The following is a 20,587-nucleotide window of genomic DNA, read 5'->3' as shown; positions in this document are numbered from 1 at the left end:
ATTCCATTTGCCTGTGTTTTTTGGCAAATTGCAAAATAAATTTTATTATCAGAGCGCAGATAAGTCACAACATACAAACTCGAGAAGCATTTTCCTGTGGACACACTTAGAAAAAGTATAGAATAGTAACGATAGCAGAAGCAGGCAGTGAAAGATCAGCCAGAGTGCTGAAGGTAACAAACTGTGCGAATGCAGATACAGAAACAGGATAAATCACAAGAGCATGAAATAACCACAGCGGCTGCTGATGGATCTCCGGAGCTCTCACCGCTCCCCTGTGCATTCCGACAGGCTGAAGGCCAAGGGAGAACAAGGCGCAAAGGTAAACTCGTGATTTAGGAAATAAGAAACAGAAGTGGGCGTTGCCATTCGGCCCGTTGCGCTGTTCTGCCCCTCACTCAGAACATGGCTGATCTTTGACCTCTGCGCCACTTTCCTGCAACATCCCCAACACCGCCGAGCCCCTAAATATGTCCGTTTAATTTAGAAAACGTGTGGAGAAAATCCCGAATATTCACCGCACTTTGTTGGGGCAATTTCTCCTCATCTCAGTCCCGCTGAGGTGATCTCGGATTATGAGTCTGTGATCCCAGGTTCCACTGCCCAACCAGGGGAAACATCATTCCTGCCCCAATCCTGTAAATACCCTGTGAGACTGTGTCTGTCTCAATCAGGAAGCTTCTCCATGTGAACCTTGTGTTAATGAAATTGCTGACAGTTCTTTCAGACCAGCAGCTTTGACCACAAGAACACCAGACAGTGGTCAGCACGGAATGTCCTGCAGTTACTGCAGGAGAAGGACTGGATGGACACAGTGGAGTGGTTCCTTGAGCAGACAGTCCAGACCATCTGGCAGAATGCCTCATCACCAGGTCTCACCAACAGGCAGCAAGACCTCACCTGTCTGATGGCGAGGGGGTCCCTCCCAGTCTGATCCTTGCTGCATGCCGGAGATAACTCCCACAGCGCGTTGCCCCGATAAAACTGCAGTGGAGACGAGAGTGCCCCTCCCAGTCTGATCCTTGCTGCATGCCGGAGATAACTCCCACAGCGCGTTGCCCCGATAAAACTGCAGTGGAGACGAGAGTGCCCCTCCCAGTCTGATCCTTGCTGTCTGCCCGGAGATCACTCCCACAGCGCACTGCCCCGAGATTACTGCAGTGGAGACGGGAGTGCCCCTCCCAGTCTGATCCTTGCTGTCTGCCCGGAGATCACTCCCACAGCGCACTGCCCCGAGATTACTGCAGTGGAGACGAGAGGGCCCCTCCCAGTCTGATCCTTGCTGCATGCCCGGAGATCACTCCCACAGTGCGCTGCCCCGAGATTACTGCAGTGGAGACGAGACGGTCACTCACCTCTTTGCGGACTGTGGGCTGGCGAAGATCTGTGGAGAAAGATGCAAGGGCCTGTGCCACAGCAGCTGCGTAACAGAAGGCTCACTGGTCCTCGGGCTGTTCCCAGGACGCGCAGGAAAACGGACGGCGAGTGCTGCTGGAAGATCATCAACTCGGGGAAAGACGTTCGAAACTTGTTGGCCTGCCATCACACCGAGATGTCCGGAGAGCAGCGGTTCCCAACCTGGGGTCCACGATTAATGGTATTGGTCTTTGGCACAAAATGTTGGGAACCCCTGTGATGCACCATCAATAACTCTCGGAGACATGAGTCAAGGCAGGCTGTTATTGGCTGGAAGAAAGCACCGTCAGCAGCAAGCGACCAGCACACAACATCCTGGAGACTGAGGGAGGAGCAGTGCCTCCAATCGCCTTTATACAGGGGTCTGTGGGAGGAGCCACAGGAACAGTCAGCGCGCCGGGGGGGTGGGGGGGGGTCCAGACAGGTATATGTAGTTCACCACACCCTGTCATACAGGAATGCTGCCGACTGGCACAGTCCAGACTACAGGGACACCTTTGGAACTATTGGGTCTCTCAACTGCTCGACTGGGAGAGGCCGGGTTGGCTGTGGAAACCTCTCAATTATTGTTCACTACCCCAGGGGGCACATGAGCGACAACAGACAACAGAATACCCCACAGAGAACGAATGTAAATTCATTGGGTAAAGGTATTGGCACGTTTTATCACTCTAAGTATTTGATATAAAGCTTATTTTGATACAAAAAAAGTATCAACATCTGATCTGTATCCAGAGTGAAGGGGACCTTCTATTGGAGACGGGACGGACATGGTTCAAGTCACGAAGTTTTTCTCACGGAGGGCTGTTGAAATCAGGACCTCACCGAAAAATTAACATTTTCCACCCTGTGACGTAGAATATCCAGTCCTGTGCTTTTTCCGGCAACCAAAGGTCGGTCATCACCACTGCATCTCTCTCCTCACAGCACAATATTCTCTCCGCATCCCCAGTTTAATGGCATGTTTTCACTGTTTACTTATCCACCGTTTTACACTCCACTCTGACTCTCTTAGACCTGGAGAAAGATACAAAAAACGAGCTGCTGGAGGAACTCAGCGGGTCGGGCAGCATCTGTGGAGGGAAATGGACAATCGACATTTCGGGTTGAGACAGTTCAGATGAAGGATCTCGATCCGGAAAGGTCCTTCCGATCGGAGCGATGGGGCCTTTGGACATTCGGCTAACGTTTTTTGTTGCTCTACGTGTTTACGAGATGGGGTTGCTGGGCATATGGCCAACTCACCCACGCTCGTCGCCGGGCTTAGACAGTCCATTGGGCGTTTTCTTATCTTTTCACTGTTTAATTTGTTTTTGATCCCACACTAACATGGAAATAGCCAGAATTCCCACTGAACCCATCCAACAACATAATGTTCATTCCCCGAGTCTGCAGCGCGCGTAGTGGACAATCGCGGTACTGCAGGGGATCGGCAGCTCCCCGAAAGTGAAAGCATTCTGAATCAGGAAGTGTCAGGAGTTAACATGGCTTCGAAAGGACCGGTCGAGAGTTTAACAGAGGAGGCAATTTGTCCCGTCTGCCTGGATTTCTTCACCGATCCGGTTATACTGGAGTGTGGACACAACTTCTGTCGCTCTTGTATCACACGGTGTTGGGAAAGGGAGCAGAGAAACTCCTGCCCGGAATGCAGAGAGGTGTTTGCTGACCGCACCCTCAGGGTGAATCGGGCCTTAGCAAATCTGGCTGAAAAATCTCGAAATCTTGACCTGAATCGGAAAGGGAAGGAAAGTAAACGTCACTGCGAGGAACATGAGGAAGAACTGAAGCTGTTTTGTGAAAAGGACAAGACACTAATCTGTCTGGTCTGTGCAGTTGCGGAGGAACACAGAGAGCACCGCTTCCTGCCGATTAAAGAAGCTGTTAAAATCTACAAGGTAAAAACTAACGTTAGTTCAATACTTAAAATATTTCCTTTGTCCTGCATATCATCACACGAGCCTCTATAACTACCACATCACTCTCTGCAACTTCCGCCGTCTCCAACGGGATTCCAGCATCTCTCCGTCCCACAGCCCACCTCCTCACCCCGCAACTCTCCGCTCTCCATACGGATCGCGCTCTACGTACTGTATCGCCCTGATCCACTCGCTCCTCCCCACTGATCTCCCTCATGGCACTGATACCTGAAAATAGGACAAGTGGGACCTGACTCCTAACCTCCTCCCTCCTCACCATTCAGGGGCGCAAACAGCCCAGTTCCTCCTGTTTCTTCCAAGGTCGATTGTCCGCTCGTATTAGATTCCTTCTTCTCCAGCCCTTTACCTCTTCTACCTGTCCCCTCTTAGCTTCTCACTTCATCACCCTCCACACCATTTCCCCTCACGTTGTCTCACCCGTCACCTGTCAGCTGGTTCTCATCCCCAACCTTTTTATTCTGGCTTCTGTCCCAATCCTTCCCAGTCCTAATGAAGGGTCTCATCCTGAAACACCGACTGTTTATTTCCCCTGAATAGATGCTGTCTGACTAACTGAATTCCTCCGGCATTTTGTGCGATAATCGGGTTTGATCACCTGTTTCTTTTGATGCATCTTTGTTTCTATTTCCTTCACTCTCTGACTTCCAGGATCAGCTAAAATCTTCCTTAGACTCTCTCACAAAAAAGAAATCAGACTTCCAGAAAAAGGAGCAGCAACAGAAACAGAAGATTTCCGGAGTTCGGGTGAGACTTCCTGAGCGGAATTTCTGATATTACTGTCGAGTTTTGCTCCATTTAATGCAGAATAGCCGAGTATCGCAGGTCCAGTGACCTGGATTCGATGCTGACCTCTGTTGCTGTCTATGTGGAGTTTGCATGCTCTCCCCGTGGCCACGAGAGACTCCAACACATCCCAAGGACATGCTGGATGAATGGTTATTACAATTAACCCTGTGAAGTTGGGGAGGGTATGCGGGAATCAGATGGGGGTTTATGGGTCAATGAGGGAGAATATGTTTCAGGAAAACGTGAGGGAATGGTGTTGACGGGAATGCACTCAGAAGTAGCATGGACTCCAATAGACCAAACTGAACGACAGAAGGAAACAGAGCACAGCAATGCAGTATATTAATCTTTACCTTTCATTCAACAGGAACAGACACACAGCATTCAGTCCTACGTCACATCCCAGTTTGCTGAACTGCGCCAGATTATCACTGAGAAAGAGCAGAGCTTACTCAGGGATCTCAGGGAAGAAGAGAAGAGGATTCTCAACCCAATGGAGAAAAATCTTCGGGAGATTCAAGAGAATATAATTTTAATTCAGGAGGAAATCTCAAAGATAAAGGAACAGATGGATCAAAAAGACAGTGTGATATTTCTCAAGGTGAGGGATTCTATTTCACTTTGTTTCTGTCAAAGGGCACTAAATGAACAGTGGTATATTTGAAATAAACACAGCACAGCGGCCAATTCTAACATATCAATTGCCGCTGCTGGCGACCCCACACAAGTTGTTATACCTGCATGATGCACCCACCAATCACTCCAATAATGACATTTCAAAATGTCCAAAATACGCTTTCAGTCCTTCATTAGCAAAATACAATCTTGAAGCGATGAAACTTCAGGGTAATTCATTGTAAAGTAAGCTGCCACACAGCGGTCAAGAACAGAATGACATCCGCCCGTCCCCAGCTCAAAACTGCCCAGAACAAAGTACAGATACGCAACTTTTTCTCTTCACTTTTACCACGGCCCCACTCACCAGACTGGTTATCGTCATAAACACGTAACGCAGAATACAATGCAAACAGAAAACAGATGCATTGCTCATACACACAGTATTTACAAATGGCAGCAAACTGTTTCTCACCAGAGAGTTGATGCCTCTATTCAGGGTTGTTGTTGTCCCAAAACTGGACTTCCACAACTTCTGTACATCCCAGGACAGAATTCAAATTTCTCTGAAATTATTTACACTGATCGTAACACAGAGCTGCTGACTGTGTCCTTAATTCTGTATTAAATATCCTCTAAAACTCTCATTAACTCCCGGTTCCAGTCACAGACTGTGAGTGTGTCTGGTGCGGTGGGTGTGAGGGTCTCTCTGTCAATCCGTGAGAAAAAAGAATTTGACATACATCAGACTTATCTTCTATATCCAGATTAGGGAAACTATTACTATTACTGTCTTTTTACTTTTACAGATAACAATCAAATGAACGTTCAATTGTTCAAAACATAACCAGGCCATTTGGCCCATTTCCTCCTCTCAATTTCCCTGCTTCACAATCCTCCTGCCACCTTCTCAGCACAACCAGCAATCGTGCCCTGAAATCTCTGGTCCCTCACGTGTTTATCCATTCTCCCTTTTACATTCAATCTCTGCTGTTCCATTTCCACCACTCCTGTGGCACTGAATTCCACATCCTCCTCAATAAATTCCTTGTGGAATTTGTTAAAATCCATCTGGAATTACATCACCTCACAAGTCTCCCCATAAATTGAGGTACTTCCTCCACCCGCACACAATCACATACATCACTGATCTTAAATTCCTCCATCCTATCAGACTGACGTCATATCCGGATGAAAATGCACAGCCTGTCCTGTCTTCCCTGTAAGTTTCATTCTCTCAGTACTGGTCTGACATTCAGAAACTTTCCTTGTAAGTTACCCTGTGGTTCTGTATTGTCCGTGTGTGTGAGTGATTGCGGGAGTGGGAATTTTCATCACCTGGTAATGATTTGGATCAAATTCTGGATGTGGACAGTAAGTCCAAGTCTAATCCGATTTGTGTTTTATTTATTTCAGGAGGAAGCTCGTCGGAACAGAAGGTAGGACATACTCTTTACTGAACCACTGAATGGATTTGTAAAATAGTTCAGAATAGCAATTTATAACCAGCAGTTTAATATTTACAGGATTAATGACGATGTCCATGAATTGGCAGTGACAGATGAGACACTACCGGTTGAAAAATTCGATCACCCCTATTTGTTGAACACAGTGCTGAGAGAAACGCTTGATGCTATTTATCGAGGTAAAACTTACAAAGATTCATTTCCCCTTGTTTATGAAGCTCAATTTAGTTTCAATCTGAGGCAAAGATTGTCTGTAATACTGGGCTGAAGGGGAACTGAAGTTTATTCCACATCAACCCCACCGACTGGGAGGCATCACTGTCACATGGTCAGCTGGAGATGTCAGACCCCTGGACACACCAGCACAGGGTCACAATACAACCAATACACCGGAATGGCAGATTAACCACTGTGTCCTGATCCCAGGCACATTGCACTAACACACCAGGACATGGGTTTGGATCTACCAGAGGAACTGGGAATTTAATACTGACGATAATATTGCAGGGAATAACAATGAGTATCAGTGTGGTGACCGGGATTGTCAGGAAAATACACAAGTCCTTCATGTGCCCTGTGAGTGCAGACTCTGACAGACACAGGTCTTCCCCCTTCCGGATCAGCATCTCTCACTGTTGTTAGAGGCAGAAGAGGGGAGTGGTCGTGATCGGGGACTGAATCGCCAGGGGAACAGACGGGAGAATCTACTGATGTGAACGGGACACCCGAATGCCTCCTGGTTGCCAGGGTCAGGAACGTCTTGGATCGTGTCCACAGCATTTTAGAGAGGGAGGGAAAAGAGCCAGATATCTTTGTAAATTTGTGACAATGACATTGGAAGTAAAAGCAAAGAAGTCCTGAAAATAGAATTTGGAGAGCTTGGTCGAAAGCTCAGAAGCAGTACCCCCAGGGTTGTAATTTCTGGATTGCTGCCTGTGCCACATGCTGGTGAGGGAAGAAACAGGATAATTTGACAGATAAATATGGCTGAGAAAATGGTGCTGGGGACAGGGCTTCAGATTCTTGCATCATCGGGATCTGTTCTGGTGGAGGAATGACCTGCTCAAAAGGGATGGGTCGCACCTCGACCCGAGGGAGAAGAATATTCTCACAGAGAGGTTTGATAGAGCTGTCGGGGAGGGTTTAAACTAATTTGGTGGGGTGAGGGGTTGGAAGTGGAGTGAAGCGATAGAACTGATAGTAAAATGCAAAGATTGCATGCAGTCAGACGGTCAGATAGGGCGGACAGATGAGAGGAGAAAATTGCAGACAGCAACGTGAGTATCAGTGTATTAGCGATGCAGAATTAAAAAGGGTAGCAGATACAGTACACAATGTGTTATATCTCAATGCATGGAGTATGAGAAATAAGGTGGATGATCTTGTTGCACTATTACCGATTGTCAGGTGTGATATTGTGGCCATCACAGAATCGTGGCTGAAGGATGGTTGTAGTTGGGAGCTGAATGTTCAAGATTACACAATGTATCGGAGGAAGGAAGGAAGGCCGATGGGGTGGTGTGGCTCTGCTGGTAAATCAGTAGCTAGATGGGACGTAGGATTGGAAGATGTTGAATCCTTGTGGGTTGAGGTAAGGAACGGCAAAAGTAAAAATGCCACTGACAGAGGTCATATACAGGCCTCCCAACAGTCAGTGGGTTGTGGCCCACAAATTACAACTGGAAATAGAAAAGGCTGATGAAAAGGACAATGTTCTGATAATCATGGGAGATTTCAACATGCAGGTCAATTGGGAAAATCAGGTTGGTAAAGGATCTCAAGAGAGTGAGTTTGTTGAATGCAATGTGATGGCTTTCTAGAGCAGTTTGTCGTTGAGCCTGCTCGGGGAACAGCTCTACTGGATTGGGTGTTATGTATTGAACCAGAGGTGAGTAGTTAAAAGAAACCTTAGGAGGCAGAGCTCACAACATGACTGAGTTCAACTTGAAATCTGATAAGGAGACAGTAACCCCTGACATTGTAGTATTTCAGAGAAATGAAAGAAATTACAGTGGTCTGAGAAAGGAGTTGGTCAAAGCAAATTGGAAAGAGATGCTGGCAGGGATGAGAGCAGAGCAGAAATGCTGTCAGTTTCTGGGGAAATGAGGATAGATGTATTCCAAAAATAAATAAATACTCAGAATGCAAAATAGTACAACCGTGGCTGACAAGTTAATGTAAAGGCAAAAGAGAGGGCATACAACTAAACAAAAATTAGTCGGAAGAGAGAGGATTGGGAAGCTTTTAAATATCTACAGAGAGGAACTAAAAGGATGATTGGGTGGGAAGAAATAAACAAGAAATTGATTTGAATTGAATTGACTTTATTACTTACATCCTTCATATACATGAGGATTAAAAATCTTTACGTTATTTCTCCATCTAAATGTGCAATGGTCTCCAATGATCCTTCAGGCCCTTTTTACACACCTATCTTTGTAAAACAAGCTAGCAAACAATATCAAATTGTTTTTCAAGTATTGTAAAAAAATAAAACAGAGATAAGAGTGGATATAGGACCACTAGAAAATGAGGCCGGATATATAATGACAGAGGATAAAGAGATGACAGATAAACCAAATATTTTGCACCAGTATTCACCGTGGAAGACACCAGCACTGTGCCCGGTGTTGAAGAGTGCGAGGGAAGAGAAGTGAGTGCAGTTACTGTTACAAGGGAGAAGCTGCTCAAAAAGCTGAAAGACCTAAAGGTGCATAAGTCACCCAGACCAGATGAACTGCACCCTAGTGTTCTGAAAGAGGTAGCAGTAGAACTTATGGAGGCATTTCAAATGATCTTCCAAAAATCACTGGACCCTGGCATGGTGCCAGAGGACTGGAAAATGGCAAATGTCACTTGACTCTTTAAGTAAGGAGGAAGGCAGCAGAAAGGAAATTATTGACCAGTTTGCCTCACCTCTGTGGTTGGGAAGAAATTGGAGTCAAATGTTAAGTGTGAGGCTATGGAATACTTGGTAACACTGGACAAGATAGGACAAGTCAGCATGGCTTCGTTAAGGGAATATCCTGCCTGACAAACCTGTTGGGATTCTTTGAGGAAATTACAAGCAGGATCGATAAAGGGGATGCAGTGGATGTTGTATATTTGGAATCTCCGAAGGCCTTTACAAAGTGCCACGCATGAAGGTGGTAACCAGGTTAAGAGGCCATGGTATTACGGAAAAGTTACAGGCATGGTTAGAACATTGGCTGATTGGTAGGAAACGGCGAATGAGAGTAAAGGGATCCTTGGCTGCCAGTGAGTCGTGTTCCACAGGGGTCAGTGTTGGGACACCTTTATTTTATGCTGTATATCAAGATTTAGCTGATGGAATAGACAATAAGATGTAGGAGCAGAAATAGGCCATTCGGCCCATTGAGTCTGCTCCAACATTCAGTCATGGGCAGACCCAATTCTTCCAGACATCCACACTCCCCTGCTTTCACCCCATACCATCTGATGCCCTGGCTAAATGAGAACCGGTACATCTCTGCCTTAAATATGCCTTGGCCTCCATAGCCACATGTCGCAACAAATTCCACAGATTTTCCACACACTGACTAAAGTAATTTCTCCGCATCTCAGTTCTAAAAGGACGTCCTTCAATCATGAAGTCATACCCTCTTGTATTAGAATACAAGGCTTTGTTTCCAGGTTTTGCGGATGATACGAAGATTGGTGGAGTGTTGAGGAAACAGTTAGGCTGGACAAGGACTTGGATGAGGAGAATGGGAAAGAAAGTGGCAAATGATATACAATGTTGGAAAATACATGGTCCTGCACTTTGGTCGTAGAAATAATGTGCAGATTGTTTTTTTTTTCAAATGGGGAGAAAATCAAAAAATCTGAGACGAAATTGGACTTAGCAGTCATTCTGCAGAACTCCCTAAATGTTAACTTGCAGGTACAGTCAGTGGTGAGGAAGGCAAATCCAATGTTAGCATTCAGTCCAAGGGGTTTAGATAGCATTCAATTCAAGAGCAGGGATGTGATGCTGAGGCTTTATAAGGCACTGGTGAAGCCTCACCTTGTGTATTGTGAACAGTTTTGGGCTCCTCATCTAAGAAAAGATGTGCTGGCATTGCAGAAGGTTCATTTCATAAGGATGAATCCAGGAATGAAAGGGTTATCATACGAGGAACGTTTGATAGCTCTGTGTCTGTACTCACTGGAATTTAGAAAGATGAGGGGGGATCTCATTGAAACCTTTTGAATGTTGAAAGGCCTAGACAGAGTAGATGTGGAAAGGATGTTTCCCATTGTGATGGAGTTCAGGACAAGCGGGCACATCCTCATGATGGAGGGGCATCTATTTAAAAAAATGTGAACGAACTTGAGCCAGCGGCTGGTGAATTTGTGGAACTTGTTGTGTGTATTTAAGGCAGAGCTTGATAGGTTCTAGATTGAACAGTACCAAAGGTTACGGGGAGAAGACCAGGTAGTGGGGCTGAGGAGGAAAAATAAGGATCAGCCGTGATTGAATGGCAGAGCAGACTCAATAGGCAAATGGCCTAATTCTGCTCCTATGTCTTATGTTGATCAGACCACTACATTGAAGCATTGTGAGAATGAGCTCGGACACACCAACAAGCATTGACATGGGTCAAGATTTCATCTCGGGAGAAGCACACACAGCATAACCGGCCTGGCGAAGCTCCCTCACACACATACACAGGAAGGACTGGCAGATTGTAGTCAGAGCCTCAGCAATGTACGTTGTTATTTCCCTCAGTAACCTGGAAACCAGTCTCTTCAGAGACAGTCATTTATTCATTTAAACAACTCAATCACGTGTGACACATTGTCAACACACACCAGACATGTGATGAATCATTGTAACATACAAATTCCTCAATGTGCATACTCTCCTTCAATGTGTATACACACCACACGGATATTTATCACAATCAACACAAGCACACATACACACACACACACACACACACACACACACACACACACACACACACACACACACACACACACACATACTATCAGAGTGTGACACACAGCCACAGAAATAGGCACAAATTCCCATTTAGGATTGAAATCTGCCGTCCTTACCCAGTCTGTCTGTTCTGTGTCACTGAGCTGCCCTCTGACGTGACGTCACATCAACACTTCACAGACAGACTCCGGGGTGAGATTCCTCAGGAGGATGGTCTGGGAGGGTTTGATGGATGTTGAACTCACGGCCCAATTCATCAATCTGCAAGACTATGATGTCTTCTTGAGCATGGCCCATTTGTGTGTGTTTGCCCCATATCCCTCTATCCATTTCCCATCTGTGAACCTGCCCAAATTTATTTTAAAATATTTTATTTTTACCTGTCTCTACAGCGTCTGAGGGCAAATTCCATTTACCAACCTCCCTCTCTATGAGAATGTTACCCGATAGACCACTCAGAAAAATTTCCCGTCTCATTTTCAGTCCGAGGCCTCTGGTTCTGTCCTCCCATTTCTTGGAAAAAGAAACTTTATTTAAGCTCCTTATGAATTATTTACCTTGTTAAGGGGTCACACCTGAACATCCTACACTACAGCTGAATAGCCCATGCTTATCCACTCTCTGATTTTAACCCAGGCCCCCAGTCCTGGTAACAGCCTCCTGATGCCTACTGTCCAGTGTAATGACATCCTCCCCATATTCGGGAACCGGAAATGCAGACAATGCTCCAAGTGTGGTCTGACATCGAAATCAAAGGCCTTGCTGAATTTCATGTGGACAGTGTGGAATAGGCTGATGAATACAGGACTGAAGGTGTTTTTTTAGATTGGGACAAGAAGGGCGGCGTGGGAGCTAAATTCTGAAGGAAGACAGTGTAAAAAAAAACTTCACATAACAAGAACGGCGAGACTGCGCAGGACAGCGCGGAGAGTTTAAAAAGATGACCACCCTATACAGCGGGCAGCGGAGTGGGTGGCAGCAGAGTGTAGGGCTTTGGCTCAACTGGCTTAGGCGGTAACGGGAAGAGGCGAGAGCGAGGCACCGACTCTTTTTCTCCCCTTGGCAAATCGGCCCGACGGACGGGAGAACAGCAGGGCACATTAGCGAACGGTTTAAAAAGTTCATCTGCTTAGCGAAGTAAGTGGGTGAGTAGACCCATCTTTCTTTGTTTCATTCCTGTAGAATTAGGTAGCATGTCTGCAGGGTCTGTGCTTTGTTCAGGGTGTCAGATGTAGGAATCCTGGGAGACCTCCAGCCTCCCTGATAGCCACATCTGCACCAGGTGAACCGAGATTCAGCTCCTCGGAGTCTGTGTTAGGGATCTGGAGCTGCAGCTTGATTACCTACTGCTTATTAGAGAAAATGAAGAGGTGATAGACAGGAGCTACAGGGAGGTAGTCATCCCTAGGCTACAGGGGTCAGAAAACTGGGTGACTGTCAGAAGAGGGAAGGGAAATGCCCAGATAGTGGAGAGCACCCCTGTGGCTGTCCCCCTCAGCAACAAGTATATCGTTTTGGATGCTGTTGAGGGGGATGACCTGACAGGGGACGGCCACGGTGACCGGGTCTCTGGCACTGAGCCTGGCGCTGTTGTGCAGGAGGGAAGGAGGGAGAAGAGGAATGCGGTAGTCATAGGGGATTCCATAGTCAGTGGAACAGACAGGAGATTCTGTGCACCTGGTAGAGATACCCACATGGTGTGCTGCCTCCCAGGTGCCAGGGTACAGGATGTCTCGGATCGGGTCCAGAATATTCTGAAGGGAGAGGGCGAGGAGCCAGCTGTCTTGGTACATGTTGGTACCAATGACATAGAGAGGAAAAGGGAGGAGGTCCTGAAGAGAGATTTCCGGGAGTTACGAAAGAAGCTGAGAAGCAGGACCTCCAGGGTAGTAATCTCAGGATTGCTACCTGTCCCATGTGCTAGCGAGGGCAAGGCTAGAGATCAGGCTGATGAATGCGTGGCTGAGAGTCTGGTGCAGGGGGCAGGGCTTCAGATTCTTGGATCATTGGGATCTCTTCTGGGGGAAGTACTACTTATTCAAAAAGGACGGGTTACACCTGAACCCGAAGGGGATCAATATCATCGCAGGAATGTTTAATAGAGCTTTTAGGGAGGGTTTAAACTAATTTGGCAGGGGGGTGGTAAACCAGAATGATAGAGTGGAGGAGAGGGAATCTATAAATCTAAGATAGTGAGCAGTAAAGATGTCAGGAAGGACAGGCAGGTGATGGGGCAAATTTGCAGCCACTGGGATGAGTTGCAGTGCAATCAAAGCAAAAATTACCAAATACTGGACTTAAGGTGTTTTACTTAAATACACACAGCATAAGGCATAAGGTGGATGATCTTGTCGTACAGCTACAGATTGGCAGGTATAATTTTGTGGCCATCACTGAGACGTGGCTAAAGGATGCATGTCTGTGAGAGCTGAATGTCCAAGGATACACGGTGTATCGGAAGGATAGGCAGGTAGGCAGAGGGGGTGGTGTGGCTTTATTGGTAAGAAATGATATTAAATCATTAGAAAGAGGTGACATAGGATCGGAAGGTGCAGAATCTTTATGGGTTGAGCTAAGAAATCGCAGGGGTAAAAGGACCCTGATGGCAGTTATCTACAGGCCTCCTAACAGCTGCAGTGAGGTGGAATACAAATTACACCAGGAAATAGAAAAGGTTTGCCAGAAGGGCAGTGTTATGATAATTGTGGGAGATTTTAACATGCGAGTGGATTGGGAAAATCAGGTCGACACTGGATCTCAAGACAGAGAATTTGTAGAATGTATACGAGATGCTTTTTTCAGAACAACCTGTTGTTGAGCCCACTAGGGGATCAGAGATACTGGATTGGATATTGTGTAATGACCCAGAGGTGATTAGAGAGATTGAGGTGAAGGAACCGTTAGGAGGCAGTGATCGTAACATGATTGACTTCACTGTGAAATTTGAGAAAGAGAAGCCGAAATCCGATGTGTCGGTATTGCAGTGGAGTAAAGGAAATTACAGTGGCACGAGAGAGGAACTGGCCAAATTTGACTTGAAAGGGACATTAGGGGGAAGGACGGCCGAGCAGCAGTGGCTGGAGTTTATGTGAAGAGTGAGGAATGTGCAAGACAGATATATTCCAAAAAAGAAGAATTTTTCAAATGGAAAAAGAGCAGTCAAAGCCAAAGTGGCTGACAAGAGAAGTCAAAGCCAAAGTAAAAGCAAAGGAGAGGGCATTCAAAGAAGCAAAAATTAGTGGGAAGATAGAGGATTGGGAAGTTTTTAAAAGCTTACAAAAGGAAACTAAGAAGGCCATTAAGAGGGAAAAGATGAACTATGAAAGGAAGCTGGCAAATAATATCAGAGAAGATACTAAAAGCTTTGTCAAGTATATAAAGAATAAAAAAACGGGTGAGAGTGGATATTGGACAGATAGAAAATGATGCTGGAGAAATTGTAATGGCAGATAAGGAGATGGCTGAGGAACTGAACGAGTATTTGCATCAGTCCTCACTGAGGAAGATATCAGCAGTATACTGGAAACTCAAGGGTGTCAGGGAAGAGAAGTGTGTGCAGTCACAATTACGACAGAGAAAGTACTCAGGAAGCTGAATAGTCTCAGGGTAGATAAATCTCCAGGACCAGATGGAATGCACCCTTGTGTTTTGAAGGAAGTAGCTGTGGAGATCGCGGAGGCATTAGCAATGATTTTTCAAAAGTCAATAGATTCTGGCATGGTTCCGGAGGAGTGGAAGATTGTAAATGCCACTCTGGTATTTAAGAAAGGGGCAAGGAAGCAAAAAGTAAATTATAGACCTGTTAGATTGAGAAATGGTTGTGAGGTTTCTGGAGTCAATTGTCAAGGATGAGGTTACGGAGTACCTGGAAATTATTTGAGGAGATTACAAGTAGGCTAGACAAGGGAGATGCAGTGGATGTTGTGTATTTGGATTTTCAGAAGGCTTTTGACAAGGAGCCACACATGAGGCTGCTAAACAAGATAAGAGCCCATGGAATTACGGGAAATTTACATATGTGGGTAGAGCGTTGGCTGATTGGCAGGAAACAGAGAGTGGGAATATAGGGATCCCATTCTGGTTGTCTGCCATTTACCAGTGGTGTTCCACAGGGGTCCATGTTGGGGCGGCTTCTTTTTACGTTGTATATCAACGATTTGGATTATGAATTAGATGGCTTTGTGGCTATGTTTGCTGATGATACAAAGATAAGCGGAGGGGACGGTAGTGCTGAGGAAACAGAGAGTCTGCAGGGAGACTTGGATAGATTGGGAGAATGGTCAAAGAAGTGGCAAATGAAATACAATGTTTAAAAGTGTATGGTCATGAACGTTGGTAGAAGAAATAAACGGGCTGACTATTATTTAAATGGAGAGAGTATTCAAAATTCTGAGATGCAATTGTACTTGGAAGTGCTCGTGCAGGATACCCTTAAGGTTAACCTCCAGGTTGAGTCGATGGTGAAGAATGCGAATGCAATGTTGGCATTCATTTCTAGAGGAATAGAATATAAGAGCAGGGATGTGATGTTGAGGCTCTGTAAGGCAGTGGTAAGACCTCACTTGGAATACTGTGTGCAGTTTTGGGCTCCTTATTTACGAAAGGATGTTCTGACGTTGGAGAGGGTTCAGAGAAGATTCACGAGAATGATTCCTGGAATAAGAGTGTTAACATGTGAGGAATGTTTGACCGCTCTTGGACTGTACTCCGTGGAGTTTAGAATGAGGGGGAACCTCACAGAAGCATTTCGAATGTTGAAAGGCATGGACAGAGTGGATGTGGCAAAGTTGTTTCCCATGGTGGGGGAGTCTAGTACGAGAGCATGACTTAAGGATTGAAGGGCGCCCATTCAGAACGGAGATGCGAAGAAATTTTTTTAGCCAGAAGATGGTGAATCTGAGTATTTCTTGCGGCAGTGGAAGCCAAGTCATTGTGTGTATTTAAGACAGAGATTGATAGGTATGTGAGTAGACAGGTCATGGTGAGAGGGTGGGAGAGTGGGACTAAATGGGAGAATGGGAAAATGGATCAGCTCATGATAAAATAACTTCTGCTTTAAAAATCAAACACAAGAAAATCTACAGATGCTGGTAATCCAAACTGCACAGGTCCTGATGAAGGGTCTCGCCAGATCTCTCTGACACCTGTCTGGAGAGAGTTGATGTTGGGAGGATGTGGGTGGGTCGAGAACGGTAAGCACAGCCTCCGACTATAGGGATGTCCATTTAGGACAGAGATGAGGAGGAATTCCTTTATCCACAGGATAGTGAATCTGCCACAGGCAGCTTTGGAGGCCAAATAATTGACTATATTTAAAGCAGAGTAACACACACAAATTGTTGAGTGAACAGCAGGCCGGGAAGTTTCTATGGAAATGAGTAAACAGTCTACGGTTCAGACTGAAACAATTCATCAATACCTGTGTTGCTTAAGGGTTCCTGCAAATTCATCCCCTGTCCTAATGAGGGGCTGCGGGGGATGGGGTTGTGGGAAAGGGGACAATGTCATCCTCATCTGCCATCTTTGCCTCCTCTAGCTTCTCATTACGTCTACACACACAGTTCACCCACAGGCTTTCCACCCCTCCCCCTCCTGGTTCAATCTGCCATTCATCTCACCCATACTGGTTCCCATTATCACCTCCTTTACTGTCTCAAACCATCACACTGCCCCACTTCACACTCACAAATGAAAGTGAACATTGTATGACGGGCCTGTTCCTGTGCTGTACTGCTCTATGTTCTCTGTTCCCAGTTTCGGAGAATGAGAGGAGATCTCATGGAAACACAAAATTCTTTCAGGGGTCAACAGGCAGGAGTGAGGGAGGATGTTTCCGCTGTCTGAGGTGTCAAGGGCCACGGGTCTCTCTGCTCTCCGTCCAGCGGAAAACCCCGGATCCCCGGGGCCGCGCTGTCCGAGTCTCCCCCCGATCCCCGGAGCCGCGCTGTCCGAGTCTCCCCCCGATCCCCGGGCCCCGCTGTCCGAGTCTCCCCCCGATCCTCGGGGCCGCACTGTCCGAGTCTCCCCCCGATCCTCGGGGCCCCGCTGCCCGAGTCTCCCCCGATCCCCGGGGCCGCGCTGTCCGAGTCTCCCCCCGATCCCCGGGGCCGTGCCGTCCGAGTCTCCCCCCGATCCCCGGGGCCCCGCTGTCCGAGTCTCCCCCCGATCCCCGGGGCCGCGCTGTCCGGGTCTCCCCCCGATCCCCGGGGCCGCGCTGTCCGAGTCTCCCCCCGATCCTGGGAACGCGCTGTCCGAGTCTCCCCCCGATCCCCGGGGACTCTCTAATTCTCTGCTTCTCCCCCCAGTCTCTGTCACCCTGGATGTGGAAACGGCGCATCCGGGTCTCGAGGTGTCTGGGGATCGGAAGAGTGTGAGATGGATCTGGACCTGGAGGAATCTCCCTGACACTGGGAAGAGATTCACAGACTGGATTTGTGTGCTGGGATCGGAGGGATTCCCATCGGGGAGACATTACTGGGAGGTGGAGGTGACGGGGAATCAGCGCTGGTTTCTGGGAGTCGCCGCCGAGTCTGTGGAGAGGAAGAGACGGGTCAGTCTGAGTCCGGAGACCGGATTCTGGGTCATCAGGCGGGTTGGTGACGTGTTACATTGGGATTGTGACGTGTCCGGTCGCCCCTCCCCCGGGTCCCGTCTCGCTGCCGGTCCCATCCCCGGGAGGGTGGGAGTTTATCTCAGTTACGAGTCCGGGACAGTTTCATTTTACAACGCGGAGACCAAGGCCCATCTCCACACCTTCATTGGGAATAAATTCACGGGGAAACTTTATCCTTTCTTCCGGACCGGGGATGTGAACCAGTGGCTGAGAATCTGCTCCGGTTCCGCTCCGGGTCTGTAAACGGGTCCGGTCCCGGGACCGGCGTCAGGAGTAAAGTCCCTGTAAATATAAATGTGCGGAGAGTGCAGCTAAATACGTGGCTAAGGGGATGGTGCAGGAGGGAGGGCTTCATGTTTCTGGTCAATTGGGCTTTGTTCCCGGGAAGGTGGGGCCTGTTCCGACGGGACGGTTTGCCCCTAAACTGGGCGGGGGGGGGGAGGAATAACATTCTTGCGGGTAGATTTGCCAGTGCTGCTCCGGGGAATTTAATCTAGATTTGCAGAGGGAGGGGAACCAGAGTGTTAGAGCAGATAGTGAGGTGCAGGAGGATAAGGAACATGAGAGGACTGCATGTATAAACGGAAATGATAAAAAAGCAGATGATATACATATTCTCAGGAACATCTATTTCAATGCACGGAGTATTGTCGGTAAAACAGATGAGTTTAGGGCTTGGGTTGACACGTGGGATAACGTCATTACTGCTATTAGTGAGGGGCAGAACTGGCAGCTTAATGTTCCGGTAAAATTGGAGAAGGGCCAATTTTGTGGAAATGAAAAAGGATCTAGGAAGAGTGGATTGGGATAAGATTTTTTTTCTGGCAAGGATGTGCTCAGTAAGTTCACAGGCATAAGAAATTAAATAGAGATTGGGTTGGAAATGTTATAGCAACTTCATTTAATTCAAAATCGAGAGGAGTTGCAATTTCGGTTAATAAATCTTTACCAATTAAAATACAAAATGTAATAATTGATTCTGTGGGGAGATATGTGATTATACATTGTCAAATTTTTTCAGAATTATGAACTTTTATGAACATTTATGCACCAAATGAAAATGATGCAAAATTCATACAAGAAGATTTTTTGAACTTGGCTGACGCAAATGATAAAATATTAATAGGCGGAGATTTTAATTTTTGTTTAGATCCAGTTTTAGATAGGTCAACTAAAGTTGTTACAAAATTAAAAGTAATAAAACTAACTTTATCATTAATGGAAGATTTAAACCTGATTGATATATGGAGAATAATTAATCCAAGAGAAAGAGATTATTCATTTTATTCAAATAGACATAAAGCTTAGATGGAGATTTAATACAATTTTATTTAAACGTCAAGATTTTTGTGATTTTATGAAGAAACAGATTCAATTTTTTTTGGATACAAATTTACATTCAGTTGAGGATAAAATTGTATTATAGGAAGCGATGAAAGCATATTTAAGGGGTCAGATTATAAGTTATACATCTAAAATTAAGAAGGAAAATTGGGAAAAGATATCATAAAGTTAGAAAAAGAATCTCAAAGATATATGACAGAAGAAAAACAAAGACAACTTGTTAATAAAAAACTACAGTATAATACACTCCAGACATATCGTACAGAAAAAATAATTATGAGAACTAAACAGAAATATTACGAATTAGGTGAAAGATCACATAAAATTTTTGCTTGGCAGTTGAGAACAGAACAGGCTTTTAAAACAATAAATGCAATTAGAACAAGTGTAAATAAGGTTGCTGATAAACCTTTAGAAATTAATGAAACTTTAATTGTTTTTTATATACTGAACTATATCAATCAGAATCACAAAATAAGATTACTGAGATAGATAAATTTTTATCACAAATAACCCTTCCAAAATTCAATTTGGAAGAACAGAAAGGATTAGATATGCCCTTTACATTAAAAGAGGTTGAACAAGCTTTAGGATCACTTCAGAGTAACAAATCCCCAGAAGAAGATGGTTTTCGTCCTGAATTTTATAAAAAAAAATTAAAGATATATTAATTTCTCCCTTTATGGAATTAATATACCAAGTGGAAAGAATGCATAAACTCCCACAATCTTTTTTAACAGCGATCTTAACTGTATTGCCAAAAAAAGAGATCCTCTAAAACCAACATCATATAGGCCTATTTCTTTGTTGAATACAGATTATAAGATAATAGCAACAATTTTATCTAATAGAATATCTAAATATTTACCAAAATTAATACATATGGATCAAACAGATTTTATTAAAAACAGACAATCAATGGATAATCTAACCTGGTTACTTAGTATAATTCATCTGGCACAAAAAAGAGAGGAAATGAGTGTGGCATTTGCTTTGGATGCAGAAAAAGCATTTGATAGATTGGAATGGGATTTTTTGTTTAAGGTATTGGAAAAATATGAGCTAGGAAAATCTTTTATACAATGGATTAAAACCTTAAATACTAATCCTCAAGCTAAAGTAGTTACAAATGCTCAGATTTCAATACCATTTTGCTTAACGAGGTCAACTAGACAAGGCTGCCCGTTATCACCTGCTTTATTTGTATTGGCAAAAGAACCATTAGCTGAATTAATTAGAACAGATTCAGATATTGGCGGTTTTAGAGTTAATCAAGAAGAATATAAGATTAATTTATTTGCTGATGATGTTTTGATTTATTTAACAAACCCATTACAATCTTTGCAAAGATTATCTTTTATATTGGAAGAATACGGGAAAGTATCAGGGTATAAATTAAATTGGGATAAAAGTGAAATTTTACCCCTTACCAAAGGAAATTATAATCAATGTCGATTAGTAA

At 45.2% G+C, this 20,587-nt stretch overlaps 1 protein-coding gene across 1 annotated transcript; it reads left to right on the top strand.

The window, feature by feature from the left end:
• Window positions 1-2,483: 2,483 nt before the first annotated feature.
• Window positions 2,484-19,754, top strand: LOC132385887 (zinc-binding protein A33-like). The gene is made up of 6 exons (XM_059958127.1): window positions 2,484-3,311; window positions 4,002-4,097; window positions 4,507-4,740; window positions 6,171-6,193; window positions 6,281-6,399; window positions 17,474-19,754. Exons 1-6 carry the CDS (start codon window positions 2,901-2,903, stop codon window positions 18,022-18,024), a joined length of 1,434 nt encoding a protein of 477 aa, XP_059814110.1. The 5' UTR covers window positions 2,484-2,900; the 3' UTR covers window positions 18,025-19,754.
• Window positions 19,755-20,587: the final 833 nt, after the last annotated feature.

The sequence above is a fragment of the Hypanus sabinus genome (genome assembly GCF_030144855.1).
Source record: "Hypanus sabinus isolate sHypSab1 chromosome X2 unlocalized genomic scaffold, sHypSab1.hap1 SUPER_X2_unloc_4, whole genome shotgun sequence".
NCBI lineage: Eukaryota > Metazoa > Chordata > Chondrichthyes > Myliobatiformes > Dasyatidae > Hypanus > Hypanus sabinus.
The sequence above is the reverse complement of the archived record's forward strand: the minus strand, read 5'-3'. Positions and strand labels throughout refer to the sequence as shown.